Here is a 24,329-nt window from a genome sequence, read left to right as displayed (position 1 = left end):
TATATTTAATAATGTATAAATCATGGGATAAATGTTTAATAGTGATTCTGTCAAGCTTATAAATACAGTAATGAATTATGCAATAAAAACAGGGAGGTATAGAAAAAAAAATGTTTAAGGTTATGTTCACACGAATGGCGTTACAGTATGCCAATGATAGCAAGGTAACATAAACTGCAGAGGAAAAAAAATTGAGAAACGCTTTATCGTTAAAATTTTACATCATCGTTTGTGCTAAAATAGTACACTCTGCTTCTTTCTCTAATACAGCATTGCAAGTGTTTTCAGTACGCAACTATTGTAAACTGTAAGACAAAAATATGTACCATATGCTAAAGTTCTGTCTACACTATCAAACTTTATGTGAAAAAAATGTGATGTGCCCATACAGTATATGGACATGATGATATCATATCACTACTATATTTGGGCACATCACTACCATATTTAGGCAGATCACACTGTGTAATTATCAGTGTGAACAGAGCCTGAAAGATTAAACCCTGTGACTCTTTCCTCTATTTTTATTTTCACACTGCATTTTTTTTCCTATGTTGTGGTTGAATTAGTAAAATTTTACAATGCATTACAAGCAATAGAGACCATGTGGAAGTACCCACCTACCCATGTGACTTAGTCACTACATTATTAAGTCAGTCAGACTTCATTGCGACTACCTCACCCAGAGGGAATTGTCTTCTGCAGGGTCTACTGATATTTCTTGATAAAAAGAACTGAATAAATTAATATTTTGATATTAAATTGGATAACAATCCACACCCCTGGGGTTTGTGCTGGGGCTAGTAATGGGTTTTGATGGGTGGGTTGTTATGGCTGATTAGCATTGCCAGCTGCAAAGCCAGAAACAGGAACTATAAAGAAGGGTTAATAACCTTAAGTTTATAATATCTGGGGTGATGCAGCTTTATGCCAAGTCTGGCTAACTAAGCGTAAAAGCTTAAATATCTAACTATTTTTTAAATTTTAGCCAGCAATTATGTATTTTTACATTTTAATTTTAAGAACATAAAATTTGATAATTGAAAAGCCAACTGATAAATAAGAAATCAACACACAGTTATGATTGATGGTGGATTAACATTATGACATGATAGCTGTGATAAAATTCCTAAGGGTTTTGCATACGTGTACATGAACACAACATTTGCATGTATGAGATACCAAGTAAATTGGTTATAATAGGTCATTGACCTACAGGAAGTCTGGAAGAAAGCTTCTTGAATCCTTTCCAAACTTTTCCCCTGATCATTGCTTGTTGCAGGAAGTAGCCTTTGGCTGTATAGCGTGACCAGCAGCAGTACTGCAGTAGTATTACCTTCTTGATGCATGTCCAAAAGGGGCTGAACATTAAGATTCATATCATGGCTTGCAGGAAATGGCCTTTGGCTGTATAGCGTGACCAGCAGCAATACTGCAGTAAGGCCTACTACTGCAGTAGTTATGACTCTTGATAGAATGCATGTACATAAGGTGCTTCAAGATCCAAATCCTTCCCTCTGTTCAAAGTCTCTACTCACTCATTCCATCCATCCGTCAACAAAGCATTAGGGTTTTTGTTCCTTTTCTTGGCCCTCTGTCGCCCTTTGGAACAGTTTAGCAATCTCTATCTGTTAAATTGCTTAAGGCTGCTCTGAAAACTCGCCTTTTTAACTTAAATTTTTCTCTTAGTTTTCCGCTTTTTATTTCTTTTGTTAAGCGCATTGAGGCATTATTATTAGTATTATTATACTGTCATTCTTTTCAAGCCTTTCTCTTTTCTTACACAGTGAAGTAGAAGAACTCATGCTGCGACCTTTTTCTAAAAAATTCTCCAATATTCTATCTGCTAAAAGTGAGACAGGTCTGAACCATTCTATTGTCACTAATGGATGATCAGAGTTTTTTTGCAAAATTAGACAAATTTGACATTCTACTTGGTAGATCAGAAAAGTACTGTTTTTGGAATAATGATTTGAAGACCTACATTTTTCAATGGCGGATACAGGGTTTTGAAAGACTGTAGGGGACACACCATGGCCCAAAATTGTGAAATTAAGCGTTGAACTTAATCTTTTGCATTGTGATTTTACTTGTGTCTGTGTTTTTAAATATATTCCATGACAGAATTGTCCCTGTACAGCATTAACAGCTTGAGAAGTTTCCAACTTTTTCTGCGTCTTATCTATTTTAATTACTTGCTCTGCTGCGTGTTTGATAATATTTTAATTACTGAATGGTGATTTACGTAAATGTACAAGTTGGAGTGTAGCCATGTCAAAATGATTCTGCACAATTCTGCTTCGTTACTATTGCCATGGGTCATTTCTTTTGTCGTGGCTAGTTACCTTATGAAATATGTAATTACCGCAGTCAGGGTTTTATCATGACAATAACTGAGAATGAATGAATTTATTTTCTCCAGGTCTCAAAAGATTGATGAATCATGAATTCAAATGCTGTGCACAACTAATTTATTCTATAAATCATTCTGATTTAAACAGCTTATTTATAAACTTTTTAGAAATCATTATTTTTTATTCTTTATCAAATCAAATATTTCTTTCTAATCAATAACAACTATTGAAAGCTGTAATTCATATTGAGGGTGTGGCAACGGGGGAGGATGTTAGCGGTGTTGTGTGAGAGTGGGAACGGGGGAGGAGGTTAGCGGTGTTGTGTGAGAGTGGGAACGGGGGAGGAGGTTAGCGGTGTTGTGTGAGAGTGGGAACGGGGGAGGAGGTTAGCGGTGTTGTGTGAGAGTGGGAACGGGGGAGGAGGTTAGCGGTGTTGTGTGAGAGTGGGAACGGGGGAGGAGGTTAGCAGTGTTGTGTGAGAGTGCAGGATTTTATTTGTGTGTGGAGCTCCTTGGATTTTGAAATGATTTGAAAGTTTGAAAAAATTATGATTATGTTTATACAGAAAAACATCCCTCCTTGGGGACATCTCTATTCAGGGGACACCAGGAGATTCAGGAAAACTGTCTTGGTAAACACAGACACTGTTTTAACAGTAACCAACCCCTGTTCAGGGGACACCACTATTCAGGAAAACTGTCTTGTCAAACACAGACACTGTTTTAACAGTAACCAACCCCTGTTCAGGGGACACCACTATTCAGGAAGCACTTTCCTGTCAAACACAGACAAAACATAGACACTGTCATTTAACAGTGGCCAACCCCTGTTCAGGGGACACCACTATTCAGGAAACACTTTCCTGTCAAACACAGACAAAACATAGACACTGTCATTTAACAGTGGCCAACCCCTGTTCAGCGGACACCACTATTCAGGAAACACTTTCCTGTCAAACACAGACAAAACATAGACACTGCCATTTAACAGTGGCCAACCCCTGTTCAGTGGACAACTTTTTGGAACCCAGAGGTGTGCCCTTAAGTTCTACTAATTTATTTAACTATAAAACTTAATACAGTACTCTTTTATTTTTATTAACAATAATTAACATTAAATTATTTTATAATTTACTTTTCTCTTACTCACTGCATGCTTAATCTTATATCTTTACAGGTCTATCTTAATCCTTGACAGATGCTATTCTTCAAGATTGTTTTCTAATTTGCAAGCAGGTTTACTAACTCTATATTAATCTAAATGATTGAGACTCTTCTTGGCAAGATGGGTACAGGTAGGCATTTGGTGTACTGTGAGCATTCTGTTGTTTGATACATGTTCGTTGTCAACACTAAAGCTCACAGGAGCGTACATTTGGAACTGTTATCCATAGCCATAATATCGGCAAGGACTCACTCCATGGTTCTGGAAGAATTATAAACCATAGGCCTAGTGTGCACTTTAAAGAATCTATTACATCTTCCCCCTGCTTTACACACACAGCCATTGTTGTGGACATATGGGCTAGCATCATATTTGTCTTCACTGACATGTATAGTAGTTGAAAAGTGTAAGTTTGCCTATATTCATTAAAACCATCTTGGAACATGACAATACAAAATGCTTTATTCCACTCTGTCTTTATTTCATTTCCACGGATGTGGGATGAGATTCCGGTACATATTACAGACATGTTCCTTTACAATGAAAGTAAATTTGTCTCTGATTTAAATAATTTTTATTGAACCGGATTGTAAATGCTTAATTATATCAACCAACTATTAGGAGAGTCTGTTAAACAGCGATATTTTTATTGCTTTTTGACAATCTGCCAGAATGGTGTCTTAGGTTTTTTTGTATTGTTAATTACCACCGTTTGTTTTTTATGTGTTAATTATGTTTTCTGGAAAATACATGAACATTTCTTCATGAAAATGGCAACAATTGTGGTATAATAGTATCGGGACACTGGTGTTGGTATTCCTTCCTTAACCATCAACACTTCAGCCATCCTCACTGTTATGGGTAGATAAGAAAGAACTTAATTATACAATAAGCACATTATCTGAAAATATTAATTGGTGGTTAGAGTCACTTTCTAAGACACCATACAGTTAATACTAACCACAGAAATATACGATTTAAATAAGTTCGTACTTGGTGGTCCCTAGTTCAATGAATAATTTAAAACCTGGTTCCCTTAAGAAAACCTTCATTATTTGATAATTTGGCTATCGGAGGTGCTAATGCACATTCTGATTAAAATGCATCATTCATCAATTCTTCCTTTGAAACATTTGCATTAAGATCTGTCCACACTATCAAACTTTATGTGACAAACAAATATGATGTGTCCAAATATGGATATGATGATGTCATATCACTATCACAATATTTGTGGGCATAACACTACCATCACATTTTGTATCAAGCTAGTTTGATAGTGTGGACAGAGCTTTAGGACTGGTAGGTGGTTTATACATAAAATATATTTGACATTATTTGACATTTAATAATGGAATAATATGGGTAAAAAGATAATTATTACATATTTATTATTGTTAATTTGACTATAAAGGTGTTCTGACTGAAATGCATCATTAATCAGTTCTCCTTTGATACCTTTGCTTTAAGACTGGTGGGTGGTGGTTGCTCCTCTGATACCAAACATTCATATTCATAAACAATATTTGACATTTAATGATAGAATAATATGAGTGAAAAGGGAATGCACATTGTTTATTGTAGAATGAATCTTGCAGAATCAAAGGTTTTTATCTCAATTCCCTTCAGTGAAACATGTGCTCGCATAAATACATTGCTCTATTTTCATGTTTTATAGATTTCTTAACCTTGATTTTAAAGGTTTTAGCACAATTCTGAGACCAATTTTAACATTCAAATATCTTGTTTTTCAGGAAGCAGTGCAATCTGTGATATTTTTCGTGGAGAGAATAGTACAGCAACACAAAGCTCAAGGGCTCCGAAAATGAAAAACTTACCAAAGTAAGTATCGGTGTCTTAATAAATATGGTCTTGGGTTAATTTTAGTATCAACTTTCAATAACATGTTATTTTTAAAAAGTAATAATTCGCTCTAATGAGAGATAATTATTTGTAACCAAAATCAGACAAAATATTTTATTTATTATTATTATTAATATCAAGCAACATGTACATCAATACATTAAAGAAAAAGTTCAATTATATGTTATTAGAGTATAACCTTTTAAACTAAAAAGCTTGACTAAGGGGTTATTTCAAGTCCAATAATGAAATTATACCATAAGATGTAAGATTTCTAAAAAGATGGAGAGCTGTTAGGCAGTGTGTACTTAATTATGTACAACTGTGAGTGTTTAGCTGAGTCGAGATTAAGGTGAGGATTTACTTAAATCCCACTGGATTGAACGCTAATTAGATGTTGTGTAACTAAGGAAAAGCCTCTACGATTTATGGTCCGTGATGTGCCACAGTTCTAATATACATAATCCTTCGTCTTTGCCACGTGATGTTATAAGCACGTACTTAGTTGATGGATGCCAACTGACTTTAGCTCATAATTATTAGATGAGAATTTGGTTTAACTTAATATTTCTGCTTTTTCATTTCTGGTCATGTTGCACATTTGTTATAGCTATTTTTGTTTGATTTTGATTTAAACCTAATTAGAGAATTTTATCTAATGTTCTCAGAATATCCATAAAAACTTTTATCAGAGTTTGTTGCAAATGTATTTTACATTACTATCCCTAACACTCCTGCCCCCCAAAATATATTTTTAGAATCATTTTTTATTTGCAAAATCCATTCCATTCTGATTTTTTATATTTGATTTATTTTTTTAAATCTTTAATTACTTTGTTTTTATGCAAATATTTTTTATAATATTTAGATTATTTTTTCAGATTATAAAAGACACTAATAGAAATAAACTCCTAAGCTTTTTGGGTTATTAATCTTGAAAAATCTTCTAAAAATATATTTTGGTAGTACAGTAGTTTTAATTAAGTAATGTGATGCTTTTGTACCAATTTTTTTAAATTTCCACATACATTCAATTCATTATTCCGTGTAATATAGTTTGTGCCATTGCACTCATAAATATTCATTATCTGTATACAATGCCTGTGCGTTTTTATATCCAGACATGACTGTATGTTTAAGTCTTATGACATAAAAAAAAACTTGAATCTGTTTGCTCCTCCTCTTTTTGTAATCACATTGTGTGCCTGCATCGATTAATACCAATTAGTGTTACTCTTTACTCCCAATGGCCAAAGTGTATATGTTAAACTAGTTAATTATTATTAAAGTGCCTTGTACAATGAGATGTTAGTATTACCTTTATTAACTAATTAACTTATAAACCACAATGTACAGTACTATCAAAGTTTATGTGACAAAAATTGTGATGTGCCCATATATTTGTCATATCACTACCATATTTAGGTATATAGTATCACTATCATATATAGGCATATCACTATCATATTTAGGCATATCACTACCATATTTAGGCATATCACTACCATATTTAGGCATATCACTACCATATTTTGGCATATCACTACCATATACGTGCAGGTTTAATCATGATGAAAGCATTTTTGACTACATTTATTTTTTTATAAAAACATAACTTCTCTTTTGTATAGTTAAAAGATTATTTTGAAGAGCAGTCAACATGTATTCAAACCAGTTAAAAAAATATTTATATCCTTGTGAAAATCATAAATAATTGTTTTTACATCATACTGTAGCTTCTAGTATTTACCCTGTGACAAGATTTACCTTTAATATTACAGTTTTGTCTTATCTGCTAATTATTTCCACAAGTTATACATTTTTATTTATTTATTTTCAGTCACATGGAATGGATTAAAAATATTTTAAACAATATATAAAATAATTTAAAATATTATAAAAACTTTAAGCAGTATCTTATTACAAAAACATATAATTAACTATCAAAAAAAGGGTCAATGGAATTAGTTATAAATTGTTATGCAGGAGGAAGAGTCATTCAGATTAATTTGGTGACGTATTACCTTGTGCTTAGTTTAAGTATGCGGTGGTCTGAGTATTATGTAATGTTCCTGTCCAGAGATACCAATCATCAATTAGTGAGCATTCACTAAAGCCTTTTTTCGTTGAAATTTGTATGACTGTTGATAGAGACACCTGTGTTTAAGCAAAGGGTAACGCAAAACGTCGTCACTATTTATTATTGACAAAATTCCTAGTAGAGGAGTAATCCTACACAGTCAGGGGTGTGTACTGCGGATAGTGGGAGGAGGTAAGGGGTGAGAAGGTGACAACTGATTTAAGCTTGTCTAGTGACATCCTAGTAGAGAAGTAAGCCTACATGGTCAGGGGCGTGTACTGCGGATAGTGGGAGAAGGTAAGGGGTGAGAAGGTGACAACTGATTTAAGCTTGTGTAGTGACATCCTAGTAGAGAAGTAAGCCTACATGTTCAGGGGCGTGTACTGCGGATTGTTGAAGAAAGTAAGGGGTGAGTAGGCTGGTCTAATGTAGTAATACGCCTACCAAGTCAGGTGCATGTAGGCCTAACTGTGGTAGTGGGAAAGAATAGAAAGGGTGTACAGTACTGTAGGTCACAGCTATCCTCCTAATTCTAAACCTTTTTTTAATAATTCAAATATACACCACTAGTATACCATACTGTAGGATTTCTTGTACCTCAACCCTGGATACCTTAAGTTGAACTCCCTCGAAAATAATATTCTGCTCAAATCGTTGTTTATCATTACGCCAGCAGTTCTAAGCCTAACAAGAAATCTGAGAAAGATTTTAAATCCCTTTATTAGTATGCTAATTGTAGGTTGAGTTGACGATGCAATCGTGTCTCGTCTTGAAGGTAGCACGCTTAAAAGATTGAATACCTACAGCTTGTTAACTAGGCTTTTAAAATATTGAGTTGATATATGCTAAAGTTAGCCTCAGGATCTCTTCATTTCTGTCGAACCAGTATACATTTATTTGTGTTGTTATACTGTACATCTATCTTTTAAATTACGCATTTTCGATACTTAGTCTGATTAAACATAAGTTTGTTGTTTTTTTTATAAATATGGTAGTGATATGCTTAAATATGGTAGTGGTATACCCAAATATAGTAGTGATATGCTTAAATATGGTAGTGATATACCCAAATATGATAGTGATATATGGCCACATCACATTTTTTTGTCACAAAGTTTGAGCTTACAGTAACTTATGTAGGTTCTACAGTGTACACCAAACTATTTATTTATTTAAATAAAAAATATTAATAAATATTATTTTATTTAAATAAAAAAAAATAAATGATACTCCAATAATTTATTAGAATACTATTAATGTCGGAATACCGTACACTAAATGTGAAATAATTTTTGATAATCAATCCATCATCCATTAATATAAAGTTCTCCGCCTTTACTAGACAATATCCTGATGACCCCTGCATCCATACAAATATTGACACTCCATATCCAATTAATTACACCCCATATTTCGTAACTAATTTGGTTTGTTTAGTTATGTTGTTTAATTAGATTAGAATTTTATTTTATATACCTGGAAAATCATATTATTTTTGGCCTTGTATTTAAAACACTAAATTAATGCATAATAATAATAATAATTAAATTAATGAATTAATCAATGATATTTATAAAGATCTAGTCAAGGATGCTTACAAGGTTTTTAATTAAATTAAATAATTTGTTTATTCAGTTTAAACTTTCCTTATTTTTTACTTGAAACCCATGAAATCTTATAAATAATTTGGTCTGTTTAATTATGAGAGCCTATTGAGAAATCAATACATATATATATATACATATTTTGTTATGACATTCAGATTTTGTTTTGACAGAAACTCATGGTACAACTAGACACAATGTAATCATTTTTAAATATTCATGTATTTGTGTTTTAACCGTTGCCATGGAAATACAAAGCTTATCCTTACAGTTGTTTTAATTTCCATAACTTCAAAGTTTAATTAAAGGACTTAGTGTAGAGTCATCAATCTTAATGGCCGTTTTTCAACTTTCATTTCATTGTATGATATTATTGATCAAGTAAATTAATTTACAGTAAACCACCTGCCAAGAGCTAGCGTTGGATAAACTAGACAATGCATTATGCCAAGATAGTGAGCTAGTGTTAGACTGAACTAGGGACTGTACTAGACAGTGCTTCAGTGCTCTGTATTATAAGGTGATTGCTTTTCTAGATTTAAGATATCTTAAAGCTCTGTCTACGCTATCAAACTTTATGCGACAAAAAAATATGATTTGCCCATACTGTATATGGACATGATGTTGTCATATCACTACCATATTTGGGTATATCACTACCATATTTGTGTGGATGTGGGCAAGGACACCCTTCAAAGAATTCACTCCCACCCTAAATATTTTTAGAACCTAGGTACCTGAAATTTCTCTTTTTACTACCCACCCTAACCTACTGTACCTTAAATCACTGAACCCGTAGACTCTTCAAGCTACATCCCTGATATATATTTATTGTATTGTATGAATTGACAGGGAAATCTACCCAATTTGCAAAAAAAAATCTCAATTTATTGTATTTTCTGAAAAACCTTCTCCTTTCAGAACATTGGTTTCAACTCTATGGATGGTTGATTAACCCCCACCCCACCCCAGAAATAATTATTATGTAGTGGAGCTGTAGCTTGGTGGTTAACGTGCTTGCCTTCCAATCCCAAGGTCCAGGATTCAATCCTGACCTAGTGCCAGGGTTGTAACTCATGAATGACTCTTTCAACTCCACTCCCTAAGCCTCTAATGAGACTTACAGTAGTTCATAAGCCCGATACATTTTAAAATAGTATCCATCCTATAATTGGCGAGTTACTCGTTGGATGCGTACAGTATGAAATAAAAAAATAAATAAAAAAATATCCTTGATAAAAAAATAGAATAGACTTCACCAAGGTTTTTTTTTTTTTTTTTTTTGTGACAAGTGCAAATCAAGTGTTAGTCATAATATAGGCATGCATCCAAGTATTAGCAATAAGTCACAAGATAATTACTAATGATAGCGAGTTCAAACTCGTCTTTGTCTAAATAATTCCGGTAAGCTTTTGGATTGAACCACAGACCCTGGTATTCGCAAAAAAGATTTTTTAACGTAGTTTGGAGTTTATAATTTGTAGGTCAAATATAATGTAAAGATAAGGTTTATCGCAACCAATGATACTTGTATGGTGTTATTTACCTTGGATTCTATTGATTCAATTCCTTATCACATCATATCATTTATTTCTGAATGAAACCATGGTGGATCTGTAAGTAAAATACCAGCATTTTGTCAAATTTTTACAATAACAATGAAATATTTATTAGTATTTAGTTAATGTTTAAATAGCGTAGCATCAATAGTAAATCATATTGTGTGTGTATGCAAATAGATTCAAGTGGAGCTGGCATAAAAGGCAAACAAAGCCAGTTGAAATCTGAAAGCTGTAAGGAGATGAGTCCAATTTTTGGATGTGGTAATTTAGTGACCGACTTCACAGAATTCCAGGACACTACTAACCTAGTCAGTTTTACTAACCTAGTCAGTTTCCTGTTGAGAGTTTAGGGCACTTTATGTTGTTATGATATATAACACTGTGTTTTAGCAGTGCCTAGTTAGTGCCTTGGATTTATATAGTAGTGTAGTACATTGTATAGCATGCCGCATTCATAGAGTATTATATTGACTATACCAGGCCTGGACTATACTAAAAGCGGGTCAAGAGAGTTTATGTATACAGTGGTAAAGTAATTTTTTTCTTAGTGACCTTACCATAATGTTAGTGACATTGGGTACTTTTAGGACATTATTTTGTTGACGCTTGTTAATATTATATTCTACAGTGTACTAGTACTATAAGCCATATCTATAAATTTATTAATTAACACATTAGTTGTCTTTGCTTATGTGTTAGTGTATTTTGCGCTTACAAACTCCATAACACCAACTCCAATCAAAAGGTATCAGGTTGATTTGATTTTGAAAAACACATTATAAATAGATTCAAATTGACATATTTGCACTCAATTATTATTTAAATATATGAAATAGATAAATATGATAAAATCTATTTAGAATATGATATTCAATATGTTTTTAACTAACTATGTATGACATTGAATTTTTTACCATGGGAAAATATTGTTTTGTATGACAAAATTGTGCTGTACATCAATATATTGATGCTTTTTCCAAAGTGATAAAGCACAATATTGTTTGAATAAAATGCTCACCGTACAAAATCTTGCCTCTTAAAGATTGCTGTTCAAAAACAGTCATAACAGCAGAAATATTACAATTATGAAACGACAATTCATTTGTCCTATAAAAACTAAAATGCCATATAAGATTTATGGCTTGTGTTCTGAATTCAAAATAAGTATATGCATTTATTTTTTACATTCCGCAAATTTATTATTTTTACAGTCTTTTTAAACCATGATTATGATTGTAAAATCATTCATTTTTTTTACAGAAATCCGAATATAGACGTTATTGAAGAAGATAGCTGCAATACTACTGTAAAATTATCGCAAGTTAAAGCGCCCTCAATCATTACGGATGATGGTCAGCTGGTTCTGACCACGGATAATTGTAATTTAAATCATAAAAATGGAGAATTGATGAAAAACCAACATAATATGACCAACGGTTCTGCTACAAATAATCTTGATTTAAGAACAGAAAGTTTACCCACAATGCATCAGAACTCGACGGACCATACCGATCCTACAGAGAGTCAGAGTATCCATGCGGAAGCATGTTCGAACATTCATATGCGGAGGTTGGTCGGATTTAACGAGATTCAAAGCTGTGATTTACCGATTTTATCTAAAAGTGTAACGGAGAGAGTGCACGCGCCACTTGGGCGATGTGTGAGTGCGGATATTTGGACTCCCTCGTCCAGTCTGGACGTACCGTCGCATCATAGTTTATTGAAACAAGCTAATTTACAAAGAAGGATTTTCCCGTCAATTCCATATTCACCGTACGCTTCACCTGTGGGATCTCCTTCAGCGTCACCACGTATTAAACGCAAACCTACCATAGAATCAAACGTCATTTCAATCAAAGATAAAATGGTAAAGTAACTTAAAATTAGGCCTAAGAAACTTTTTTTTTGGTTTGCTCTTATTGTAAAGTAATGAAAGAGTTGAAAGTTTTTTTTTTTCAGTTTAAAAAGAAACTGATCTTTTAATTATAACTTTATTTCAATGTATTAACTACTGTATATATTATATGAGTATAAGCCTACGCTCGAGGATAATCCCACACCTAAGTTTGAGTTTAAGTATGGACAATTCCAATCCAACCTATAATTTTCGCCAAATTTCTATTTTTTTTACTTTCATTTTAAACCTAAACATATGTTAATAAAATGGTTTAAATACATTTTGTTTATATTCAGGATTATGTACAACTTAATCAGTATCAACTTAGAGAAGAAATTGGAAAAGGAACATTTGGTGTTGTTAAACTAGCCTATAATGAGGAAGATAACAAGAATTATGTAAGTCAGACTAAGTGCGCTCTTAAATAACAAGGGATCTGGTATCAAAAGGTACAAAGAATATATTCAATGTGGCTGAGATCGCAACATATATTAGGCATGAGGTCTACTTCCTATTATCTCACATACATAATTAGAAACTCCACAAAATACAGAACACTTTGGTCTTGTAAAAGGTAATATTCAGGGGTGGATCCAAGGGGGCCCTTCCCCACTCCCCTTCCTAAATTTCGCAAATCATAATGCAAATAATAGGACATCAAATTAAGCTTAGCCATTTATTTCACCCCCTATTTCAAAATTGATACAAGAAATGAATTCACTTTTGGCAGGCATGAGTTTGGTATTGTAACAGTAGTAGCCTTTATTACTGCCTGCCCATTATTGAATTGCAACATTATTGAATTAATAAATGCATACACTAACAGATGTTGACAAAGAATGAATATGTACCAAACATCACATGTACTACATTTTATTCTAAATATTAGAGTTGAATTCACACTGCGACGAACATAACAAACGCTTCGCTGTGTGTAGATCAAAGCAATTACGTGTGTTTAACATACCCCATGTTGATGTTACAGGACATTATTTATACATTAGCGGCAACTGTTCACTCTAAGTAGAACTAATAGCATTTTAATTTGTGAACACGTCATCTGAAGCCCATAATGCTTAAAGATGCGTAATTTACTTGAAATGTACAATTTACTCCAAACTAAATTAGGTGTAAGATAAAAAGTAGAAATAACAAGCTATACTTGGGAATAACATTACATGACTATATATAATACTAATTACTATTGCATGCCATGTGACCCACAATCGTCCAATCAAATGACAGGAATGTATTTAGGTGTTATATATAATATTTGTCTTTACTTTCAATGTGCTATTTCTAGCTTCTTTATAAGTTGTATTTTTTAACTCAAAGGCCTGTTTTTTACATTTGTTCTATTTTTACTTTCAAAGGCTATGAAGATTTTGTCAAAGAAGAGGCTGATCAGGAAGGGAGGATTTGCACGTAAGTTGCATAATAATAACATTCAGATTATTTTTACAGCTTGAGTTGAAAACCACTGTTGTTCATTCAAAATAAATTTATTTCCCAAAATAAAAACATTGAAATCTTCTTCAATAATAATAGCAAACTAAAATCTTTAGAAAAAGTTATTTTTATTTTTTTGTGTATATGTTTGTGTTGTGAACAGCTTTAAGAATGATAGTGAATTAATGTGCCTATGGTTATCCTTGGAGATTTGCCTAAATATATAAAAACAAACAATATAACGTTTTTAGTTATTATATTGTTGTTGTTTAATATCCCGATAAATATATAATTTATAGATTTACTATTGTATTGATAAATACTATGTTTTATTCAGCCAAGAACCATTCATTTATTTGAAATAAATATAACAATTTATATTGATTTATGAAGTACGATGTTTTGGTATTGATCTCATTCTCACATCGCTCAATTCTTACGCCGATACGTCTTGCCGATAGACTCCATGTGACGTCAGAAAATAAAGACTAAATTGCCCATAGACTGTCACAAAAAAATCAATTAGCTAAGTGATGGATTTTGACGTCAGATTCTATCGTTAGTAAGGATCCTTTTGCCCAATAGTTGGCAGGTTCTCTTCAAATTCCACCCAAATAAATTGATTTGGAAAGCAACCTGACAGTGGTCAATATAGGATATGACGATGCATGATTCTTTTCCAGTCAAAACAAGTCTTTTGTGATATTCATTAAGTCTGTCATTGCACTCCATTGTAACATTCTCCAAAAAGCCTTTTAATGGCCTAATATTGCTCATACCTGAACATTAATGTTGTTTAACATCTATTGATAATTTTTGTGAATGTAAACATTTTTTGTCATCATCTGTTTATTTATTCTATTAATTTCTCTGGAAATCTTTTTATTTTATCAATGCAATAAATGCATTATTTTAGCGACTGTGATTTTGTGTAGTGAATTATAGATATATATATATCATGTCAAATATAATTGCCTCACTAATTGATTGCATGTTAAATGCAGTTAAACATTCAATCCTCTTTAATTCTATTTTAATCTACATATATTTATCAAATTTGTATTTAGTAGCCCCGGCTGACAGTTGGTCTGTCGATATTTCGCTAAAAAGTCTGCTAAAACATCGCTAAAAATATCATCATTAAATTTATTATTTCCAATCGAAACACAAAATAAATAAAATTTCGAAAAGCTTTTCAAAATTGTTCCTACCAGTTATGTAAAAATTACTCCTTTTTAAAACAGACACCTAGATGACCTTTTACCCCTTATCATTGACAAGATAGCAAGATTATCATTGCTATTGTCCTTGAGACTGATATCAATGATATATTCAATATTAAATATGTTGAGTTCTCAAGTGGACCGGTCAAAGGTTAAGCATGTAGTCACCTCATAACAAGCAGCAACTAGATAGAAAGTGTGTGATCTTAAAAGCCTAGTGATGTGTTGCGATTTAAAGAATTGATTGATTATAAATATTCCACTCATTTTATTAATGATGACCATGCAGGTCTGCTCTATAATAAATTACTCATTAGAAATACATTGATTTACTCTCAAGGTAAATCAAGGCACTTCTATTATAGAAATGTGTTCTCCATACATAGTTTTAGCTAGGATGACTTTATATCATACTACAAGCTTGTTTCGTATGGCCAGCAAAGCTGGTCACACTCTTCAGGTGAATTACAAAACATGAGTTTTAGCTTTAGATAGACATAGGTTACAAATTGTAGGCAACAACATGGAATATTACTGTTGATGTTGTGCATGGTTCAGAGAGATGTAAAATAAATTATTTTATATCTCTCTGCAACCCACATGTCTGCAACCCACATGTAAAGTTTGATGTAATATTGTCTGGGCAACATAAAATATTACTGTTTTATTATGTACAACCCACATTTGATGAGAAAAATGCTAGGCGACATAAAATATTAATACTGTTTTTTTTGTTATGTACATCCCACATTGGATTGGAGAAAATGCTAGGCGACATCTTACTGTTTTGATTATATACAACCCACATTGTATGCAAAATAATATGCATCATAAAATATTACTGTATTAATCTGTATAACCCACATGCAGTTTTCTTACAATATTCAGTTAGTTATAAATAAAACCCCAACAATTATGCATAATGGTGAACTGACAAAACTAATACATATTAAATTAATTCACTGCATTTTCAAATATGTTTTTGTTATAACTAAAAATTAAATTATTTATTTATTTATTTTCAGTCAAATTTAACAGGCATTTTCACCAGTGTTTCTTTTGAGCACAGATTGTTTTTTTTTTCTGAATAAAAGAAAACTGTTAAAGTACAGAGACCTGTAGAATGTACTATTCTAGTGTGACTGTCGCTCACATCCCTAGGGCATGTCTGATCCGGCGGATCCACAACACTTCCTGCAACTAACATGTGACCTAAAATCTGTGTAAAAAAATCCAATCTACCATCTTATGTAAATGCTTGAAAAGTTCAGTAAACGGCAACACAAACTGCTCATTTTAGATAAAAAGGAGTGGAAAGTGTTTGGCGTTAAGCCACTATTTCGAAACGTCTTGAAAATTGCCAAGTCATGAGTGCTGGGCTTTATTTTCAAGTGGTTATATCTTCATATTTGTAAAATGACAACAATGCCTTTGATACAACATTACCGACTCGTGTTCAATCAACAAATTCTGGTTGAAAAAATCAAACAAATTAAAACTGCCTCAGTATAAATTTATTAATCAATTTATATTGAGGCAGTTTTAAATTGTTCTATTTTGATTTCTACCCTGCCAATGCAGCTCTTTGATTTCTATTCTGGTTGAAAATACAGATTCATAAAATTGGCCATAGTAGCAGTAAGAACAGAATTGTAGAAAAACATTTTTAGATTATTTACAACAAAAATTACAGATATTTAAAAATATAAATTTTAGAGTTTGAAAATTCAAAACTGTAAAAAAAATATTTTAATACTGTGTACAGAAACAATGTTTAAATTACAAAAGAAAAATACAAGGATATTTAAAAATATTAAATTTAAAACTAGAACATTGAAAAAGGTATGGTTGATTGAAAATTCTAAAGCTCTGTCTACACTATCAAACTAGTTTGTAGGATAAAATATGTTAGTTTTTCTGATATTGGCGTCATTATCGACGCATGGACATTACATGCCGTTGCTTGCCTGTCATTGTACAGCACGTCAGTGCAGAAATCATACCTTAATTTCCTTTTTAATACGATATTAACTAAACGTTTTATATGACGGAAACGAGTACTAATGGTCTGGTAATTACTTATATCCATTCATGGGGAACTTTTAATATAAAAAAGTATACGTGATATCATTAAAAAAATAGGACTATTTGGAAAAGAAATATATTCCATATTAAATAGTATAACAATCAGGAAATATGTTATCAAATAATAAATAATCAATAGAAGAATACTGTATGCAGTAGTAGCCATCTTGGATGTGAACAAAATAATTAAAATTAATCTTAGAAATAATAATATTAGTACCCCCTATCCACTGTACTGTATAAAGCATGTTTCAGTCATTAATTTATTTATAGTATGTTTTTATTTGCTGGTTTTAGGTTGCACTGAAGTTTAATCTATACTTTGTTTTATTCATTATTACTACTGTATCAGTTGTGTAGATTATGATTGAATTATATGCTTTTGTTGTTGGATAATTCCTATTGTAAGGATGTATGTGCAGATAGGGAGGTGTGGGCAGGGATAATCAATACACCTCAAGTGTGTCTGGCATGAGGCTCACTCTTCTTTACCAAACCTCAAGCTTTCACATCACACACCTAAAATGTTACACTTCTTCACAAATCTCAATCTTTATATTTTTTAAAACCAAACAATTGGTAAATATCAAGTCAGCAGCAACCTTGAACTTATAAGATATTAACTGAAAGTAAAACAGTTTGTTTTAACCCACTCTTCACTTCTTAGCACCCACCCCCAGGATTACACTACTTGTACATCCCAGCTATAAGTCATGTCATGACTTACTTCCAATCAATTCTGTTCTTATCAATCACAGGCTAGATTCTCATCAGCCCTTGATAAATGAGAATATATACCATCAATCTTTGACTGATGAGAGTAGTGAGATGAGAGTTTTATCTTGACAAGCTAAATCATCTGGTTCATACAATATCAAGAAATTGATTTCTGAAATATTGAAGAATTGATTTACGAGCCATATATCTTTCTGTTTACAGGTCGACCACCTCCACGAGGCGGAAGAAAAATTCCGAAAACGCCACTAGATAGAGTTTACCAAGAAATTGCAATACTTAAGAAATTAGACCATCCAAACGTCGTCAAATTAGTTGAGGTAATTATTCACACAAACTTTAAACTACAGAAGTTGACGAAATTATTCTACAATCAGTCTCACAATATTTATATATACATTGCCAGAACTTAGCATAAGTGGAATTTGTTATTAAAATTTATTTTAAGATTTATAATAATAATAGATCATCAGATATTTTTGCATTGTACTGTATCAATGTGTTTTGTTGGGGTCTCTATTGGAAACAAGCCTTTTGGCCTAAAGTGTTATCCCCTGATTTTCATGTTTAGTTTCTCAAGTTTAATGTTTGTATTATTCCATATTTTATGCTGTTTTATAAATTGTACTGTTCTTGGAAAGCAATAAATATTACTTACAAGCAATATTTGGAATTCATATTCTTGTTGCGTACATTTTTTTTAACTTTCCCCGCTTTAACTTGAGTTTACTTACTAAATTCATTTATTATTCAGAATTAAATTTAGATTCAATTGGTTAAAGGAACAGAGGTTATGTAGTATCAATTATTAGTTTCTCTTAAATTATTCATAAATGCATTTATTAATAATTCTAATTTGATGAAATTGTTTGTTAGTTTTGTAGCAATTACTTTTCCCATTTTAATTAATTGGTAATAACATTCATTAATCTTGGCAAAAACCATTGAGATTCAGCCACTGACACCACTGCATTGTCAGTTATTCAGTAATTTTCTTTTGGATGTACTTTTGTATGGTATTTTCAAATTAATTTCTTTTTTTTTCGTGTAAAGGTGATCTCACTGTTAGGGGTGTGTAGTGGAATAATGATAGCATTTTCTCCAAATAGAGGTAGAAAATCTGCCTACCATTCATTTATAATAATTTGTTTTCGTTTTATAAACTCCAGGTGCTTGATGACCCCTCTGAAGATGAGCTATATATGGTATTCGAATTGGTAGAGAAGGGGTAAGCATCTTATGCCTTCTTATTTATTATTATTTATTATTAGTTATTCAGGCAAAAGATAAATTTTACAAAATATAATACAAATCAACAAATTAAATTTATGTTATCCAACTTTAGGGTATTTTGCTCTCTTGATATTCTATTGTGTTTTTATTTTGATTTTCTAATTTTGTTTGCCTATTTTAGGCCTGTGTTGGAGGTACCGACAGATGAACCTTTAAGTGAGGAACAAGCCTTGCTATACTTCAGGGATATCATACTTGGAATTGAATATTGTGAGTAACAATTATTAATCATTTAAGTATATATAGTTGGGTTTTAAGTATATTGTTGGTTTCTTAATTTTAAACTCATCCTTGATCACAAGATATGAATTATAAATATAATTTTTTTTTTCCACAGTACACCACCAAAAAATAATTCATCGAGATATCAAGCCTTCAAATTTACTTCTAGGGGAAGACAATTCTGTAAAGGTAAGTTGGAACTTAATTTGTAAGTTGGAGCTTAATTTGTAAGTTGGTGCTTAATTTATAAGTTTGAGCTTAATGTGTAAGTTTGAGCTTAATGTGTAAGTTAGTTTGTTTAAATAGTTAAAAAGTGTTTTGCACTATGTTGATTTTCAATTCAATTCTGAATTTAATTTAGTCTCATAAGATATACCATAATATGTAATAACACAAATGGGAGTTTTAAAATGTAGATAAATGTAAATAAGTTGCCTTGTCTAGATACAATATCCGTTTATTTGTAAAATATTTACTACTTATTTTTATGTTTGACTAGATATCTGATTTTGGTGTTAGTAATAAGTTTGAAGGGATTGATGCATTACTGTCTGACACAGCTGGAACGCCTGCGTTTATGGCGCCAGAGAGTCTACAGGAATATTCCAATAAGTACGGAGGACGAGCGCTTGATGTATGGGCAATGGGAATTACTCTCTACAGTTTTGTGTATGGAAAGGTATGAGGAAAATTATTTACGGTATTGACTTTTATGGAGAGTTTTGAAAAGTATTTGAATATAAACTATTGGTTTGTTCATTTTAAAAATGTATTTGTAATTTGTTGTTGGAAGTGTTTTCCATGAGCATGTTAAATACGTTATCACGTGTAGCAACGTTAGACATCCTGCAGTATCACATCTAATGATGGCAACAGCCCCATACCATCTTACTCCTAATATTATTACTTAATCTAACCCTCTAAATAATCTGACTATACTATATGGTATCCCACATGGGATCAAGAATGCTGCCAAAATATGCGATACCTCCAGTGTATCAAGTATTGCTAGTTATATTATAATTAGTATTATAATTCTGGAAATAAAAGTTGTATTACTGTTCACTATCAAATAAAATAATTTATAATGGAATGCGTCAACATTTTTATGGCCTCTTACATCATTTATTTTGTATACAGTAGTTTTCTTATTAGAATATATTAATGTAAACAAAGGAAATTTAGAAAGCTTTCTTATTAAATTAAACTTGAAAAGAAATTCTCATTTATACCTTGAAGCATGTAGCCGAGAAATCTTATATCAGAATACATTCACTTTAATGCGCTGCCGTTTAATGTTGAGATCTTGTTATTAATGAACATCGATTTATAACATCAAAACAAGATCAAATAAATATCAAATTATGTAGTTTGAATGTATAAAATGTATGTTAAATGTCAACAACATTAAACATCATTATATGTATTTGTAATAAACCATATTTGTATTAAACCAGAACAATAATATTATGAGCAATTTTATGTATTTAAGAAAACAATTACAAACCTTTTGTTTATTTTTTCAGATACCATTTACAGACAGCTTTATCTTAGGACTTCATAATAAGATTCGAACACAGACCCTGACATTTCCTGATCAGTAAGTGCCATTCTACAATCCCATAATGATTATTATTAACCTGTGTTCATACTGAACCTGTATTTGAGGTCAGGTGACCGGAGAAAACTCTTGGCTATGTTATGTTTTTCTGCTGCTGCAGTTCACAATGCGTATGTTTTGTACGAAATCCAAATTGAGTTAGTGTGATACTACATCCATTTTTCATGATTTTTCATTTGGCCACCAGACCTGAATCCATTCTCAGTGTGAATGCAGCTTTAGCAATAGATTGATAGTGATTATGAACATCAATTTAATTATATTGAATACATGCATTTTTGTTTCCTTAGGCCAGCAATATCAAATGAACTGAAGGAATTGATTGAATTGATGTTAGAAAAAGATCCTGAAAAAAGAATAACAATACCACAGATGAAGGCAAGTCCTTTGGAATAGTTAATGTTATTGATTCATAAATGCAATGTTAAGAATGTCAAATGTGAATGTTTTTACTCTTCCCAACTTGGACAAATGAAATATCTAGAGACTTTATGAAAGAATGGCAAACAAACATTAGAGTCTACACTATCAAACTTGTTTGACTAAAAAAAGTGTGATGTGCCCAAATATGGTGGAGATATGGCCAAATATGGTAGTGATATGACATCATCATATCCATATATGGGCACATCACAATTTTGTTGTCACATAAAGTTTGATAGTGTGGACACAGCTTTAGACATCATCATTTGCATTTCAAACACCATCCAGCCACCACACTATTGAATACTCTAAACCACTGGATTGTTCAATTTGTTTGTACATACCATACTATTTTCACTATGATTTTGATGAATAAATGGACATATTCGCACAAAATTATGCTATAAAATATTTTATTTCTTGACTTTTTTTTCTTGGACTAAAAGTCTGAGTGAATAACTAACAATATGTGTTTTGTTTATTACTGTAGGAACATGACTGGGTGACTATGAATGGGGATGAACCAATGCTTTCAGAGGTTGAGAATTGCACTCTTATTGAAGTGTCACAGGATGAAGTTGACTCTTGTGTTAAACCAGTGCCAAAACTTGAAACATTGGTAAGTTTGATTGTTGTGCAATAACTATTAAAATATTGTTGTTGTTCTGGAAGTAGCGGCTTAAGGGGCCTTAAAACATGAGCAATCCAATGCAACTACCTTAGTAGCTCTAAACCATGGTCCTTTGCCCACTGTATTACGCCACTGTCTGGAAGCTTGAGTTGGATGGTCACTCAATTCTTGGTGGAAGTGGTATTTCATCTCTTTACCATCCTCAGCACTTACTCTTCAGTTATAGGGTCACACCATTCTCATTGATAGTGATAATTCTAGTCAGCATGCCACTACTGTTCCAGGAAGGTGGACAGATTTGACCCTTTATATATTTGCTCTTTTATTTTGTAGATTTTAGTTAAGAAAATGCTGAATAAAGGTTCCTTTCACAATCCATATCATAAGACAAGCAAAAGCCAGGATGGCAAGTTGCTTATACATCCACTAAGCAAAATGTAAGTATTGCTTATTTGTGTTTGTTAAATAATTGTTATCTTTGGTATGTAGTTCATTGATTGTAAACCAGTATAGATTTAACTTACGTTTTAAGACAGTTTCATCAAGCTGTCAGCTAGACTTCAAAAGTAGTAAATCTAAATTTTTATTTGTATATATGTATTTCATAAATAGTAGATCTAAATTTTTATTTATATATATATATTTTATATTTTGCTTAATTTAACATTTCAGTTATTTTCTATTTTTTAAATTTTCTTATTATTTTTAGTCTTATGTAATTAATTATATTTTTTTCTTTTACTTTTCTGTTCTTGTTGTTTTTTTGTATATTGTATCTGTTCTGAGGGTCCCAAATGATCAGCAAATGCTGGATGGATCACCCTCATTAAATATGGTTAAAATAAAAAATAAAATAAATAAATAAATAAATAAGTTCATTAACGTTAGTTAATTTATACTGATTTACAATCAGTGAACTACATATATCAATATACTAATCGAAACCAGAGGAAAATGTTTTCACAATTGTTATCTTTATTTTTGTAGAAAATCTAATTATACATACATAATACTATGATAATTGTTGTTGTTATTGTTACAATCATCACAGAATATCTTTCAATGTGTTTTTTCAGGACATTATGTGAGCCAAGTGAAAGGATGCGCCACCGGTCTGGAACACCGTAAATGTTTTCTGACTTTTATTTCAAGTGCTAAACATTGCATTATCAACAACCTCACATTATCCAATCTATATATTGTAGGATATATGGATTAAGTTCATACTTTGTACAATTTGAGACCAAAAAATATTGCTAAAGAATATCACATCTTATTGATGTGGATGAAGCAAATTTGATACCACCTGACAACTAGGATGTTTAAACAAATATATGAGGAATGCATCGAAGAAAGATCGCAACAATTTATGTAGCCTATTATACAGAAAAAGACACATACATATGTCTGTAGCCATCTACCTTCTTTGGTGAGAAGAATTAGTGGTACAAAATCAACCCTTTTGAAATACGAGGAATGCAATTGATGTTGACATTTTATTTTTAGGTTATAAATTTCACACCTATTTTTACAAAGCAGACAAGACCTGTCAGACCATCATGAAACTCTGTGTGATTAGATATTTCAAATAATCAGAAAAGGAGTCTCCCGAGTTTCTTAATAAACTGTTAATGTATATATTTCTTTTGGGCATGCTGCAACACTAAGCCTGTCTACCTTGTACAATTTTAATAACAACTCATAAACTATTGTGGAAGTACAAACATGTTTTACGTTTGTATAAAATGTTTTAAATCATTAAAAAAAAAACTTCTCAGCATTTTACTAATATGCTGTGTGTATATAAGAAACATTTTTTATTTAAAAAAATCTTGGGGAATAAAGATTATTTTATCTCTGAATTTTGTAGAATTCTGCATGATGTAAATTACTCATTAAATACTGTATTTTGTAAAGATTTTTTTCTAAAACTTCACTGGTAATCAAGTTGAATGATTTTTATGAACTTTGTAAACATCACAGAATTTTTGAAGATTTTACTGGGTTTTTGTTATTTTCTGTATTTTAAATTTCAAGTAAATTGATTAAAATTGGGTTTCTATGGAAGCCTGTTCAAGCCACTCGTGTGTCTGGCAGTTGCCACATAATAATCTCTTAAATTA

At 31.7% G+C, this 24,329-nt stretch overlaps 1 protein-coding gene across 2 annotated transcripts in view; it reads left to right on the top strand.

Moving 5' to 3' along the window:
* Positions 1-23,554, top strand: part of LOC144834903 (calcium/calmodulin-dependent protein kinase kinase 1-like) — a 36,162-nt gene extending 12,608 nt beyond the window's left edge. The window contains exons 2-16 of one of the 2 annotated variants that reach the window (XM_078689886.1): positions 3,531-3,648; positions 5,273-5,360; positions 11,888-12,494; positions 12,821-12,922; positions 13,898-13,949; positions 18,221-18,336; positions 19,186-19,244; positions 19,431-19,519; positions 19,647-19,720; positions 20,031-20,210; positions 21,058-21,131; positions 21,443-21,530; positions 22,066-22,194; positions 22,540-22,643; positions 23,283-23,554. In XM_078689886.1, the coding sequence (XP_078546012.1) occupies positions 3,615-3,648; positions 5,273-5,360; positions 11,888-12,494; positions 12,821-12,922; positions 13,898-13,949; positions 18,221-18,336; positions 19,186-19,244; positions 19,431-19,519; positions 19,647-19,720; positions 20,031-20,210; positions 21,058-21,131; positions 21,443-21,530; positions 22,066-22,194; positions 22,540-22,643; positions 23,283-23,334 (1,848 nt within the window). In that variant the 5' untranslated portion in view covers positions 3,531-3,614 and the 3' untranslated portion in view covers positions 23,335-23,554. The remainder of the gene's footprint in view (positions 1-3,530; positions 3,649-5,272; positions 5,361-11,887; positions 12,495-12,820; positions 12,923-13,897; positions 13,950-18,220; positions 18,337-19,185; positions 19,245-19,430; positions 19,520-19,646; positions 19,721-20,030; positions 20,211-21,057; positions 21,132-21,442; positions 21,531-22,065; positions 22,195-22,539; positions 22,644-23,282) is intronic. The other variant, XM_078689887.1, reaches the window with a different exon arrangement.
* The last annotated feature ends 775 nt before the right edge of the window (positions 23,555-24,329 follow it).

Source organism: Antedon bifida, chromosome 2 (assembly GCF_963402885.1).
Source record: "Antedon bifida chromosome 2, ecAntBifi1.1, whole genome shotgun sequence".
Classification (NCBI taxonomy): domain Eukaryota; kingdom Metazoa; phylum Echinodermata; class Crinoidea; order Comatulida; family Antedonidae; genus Antedon; species Antedon bifida.
Note: the sequence above shows the minus strand (reverse complement) of the source record. Positions and strands in the feature narration are given on the sequence as shown.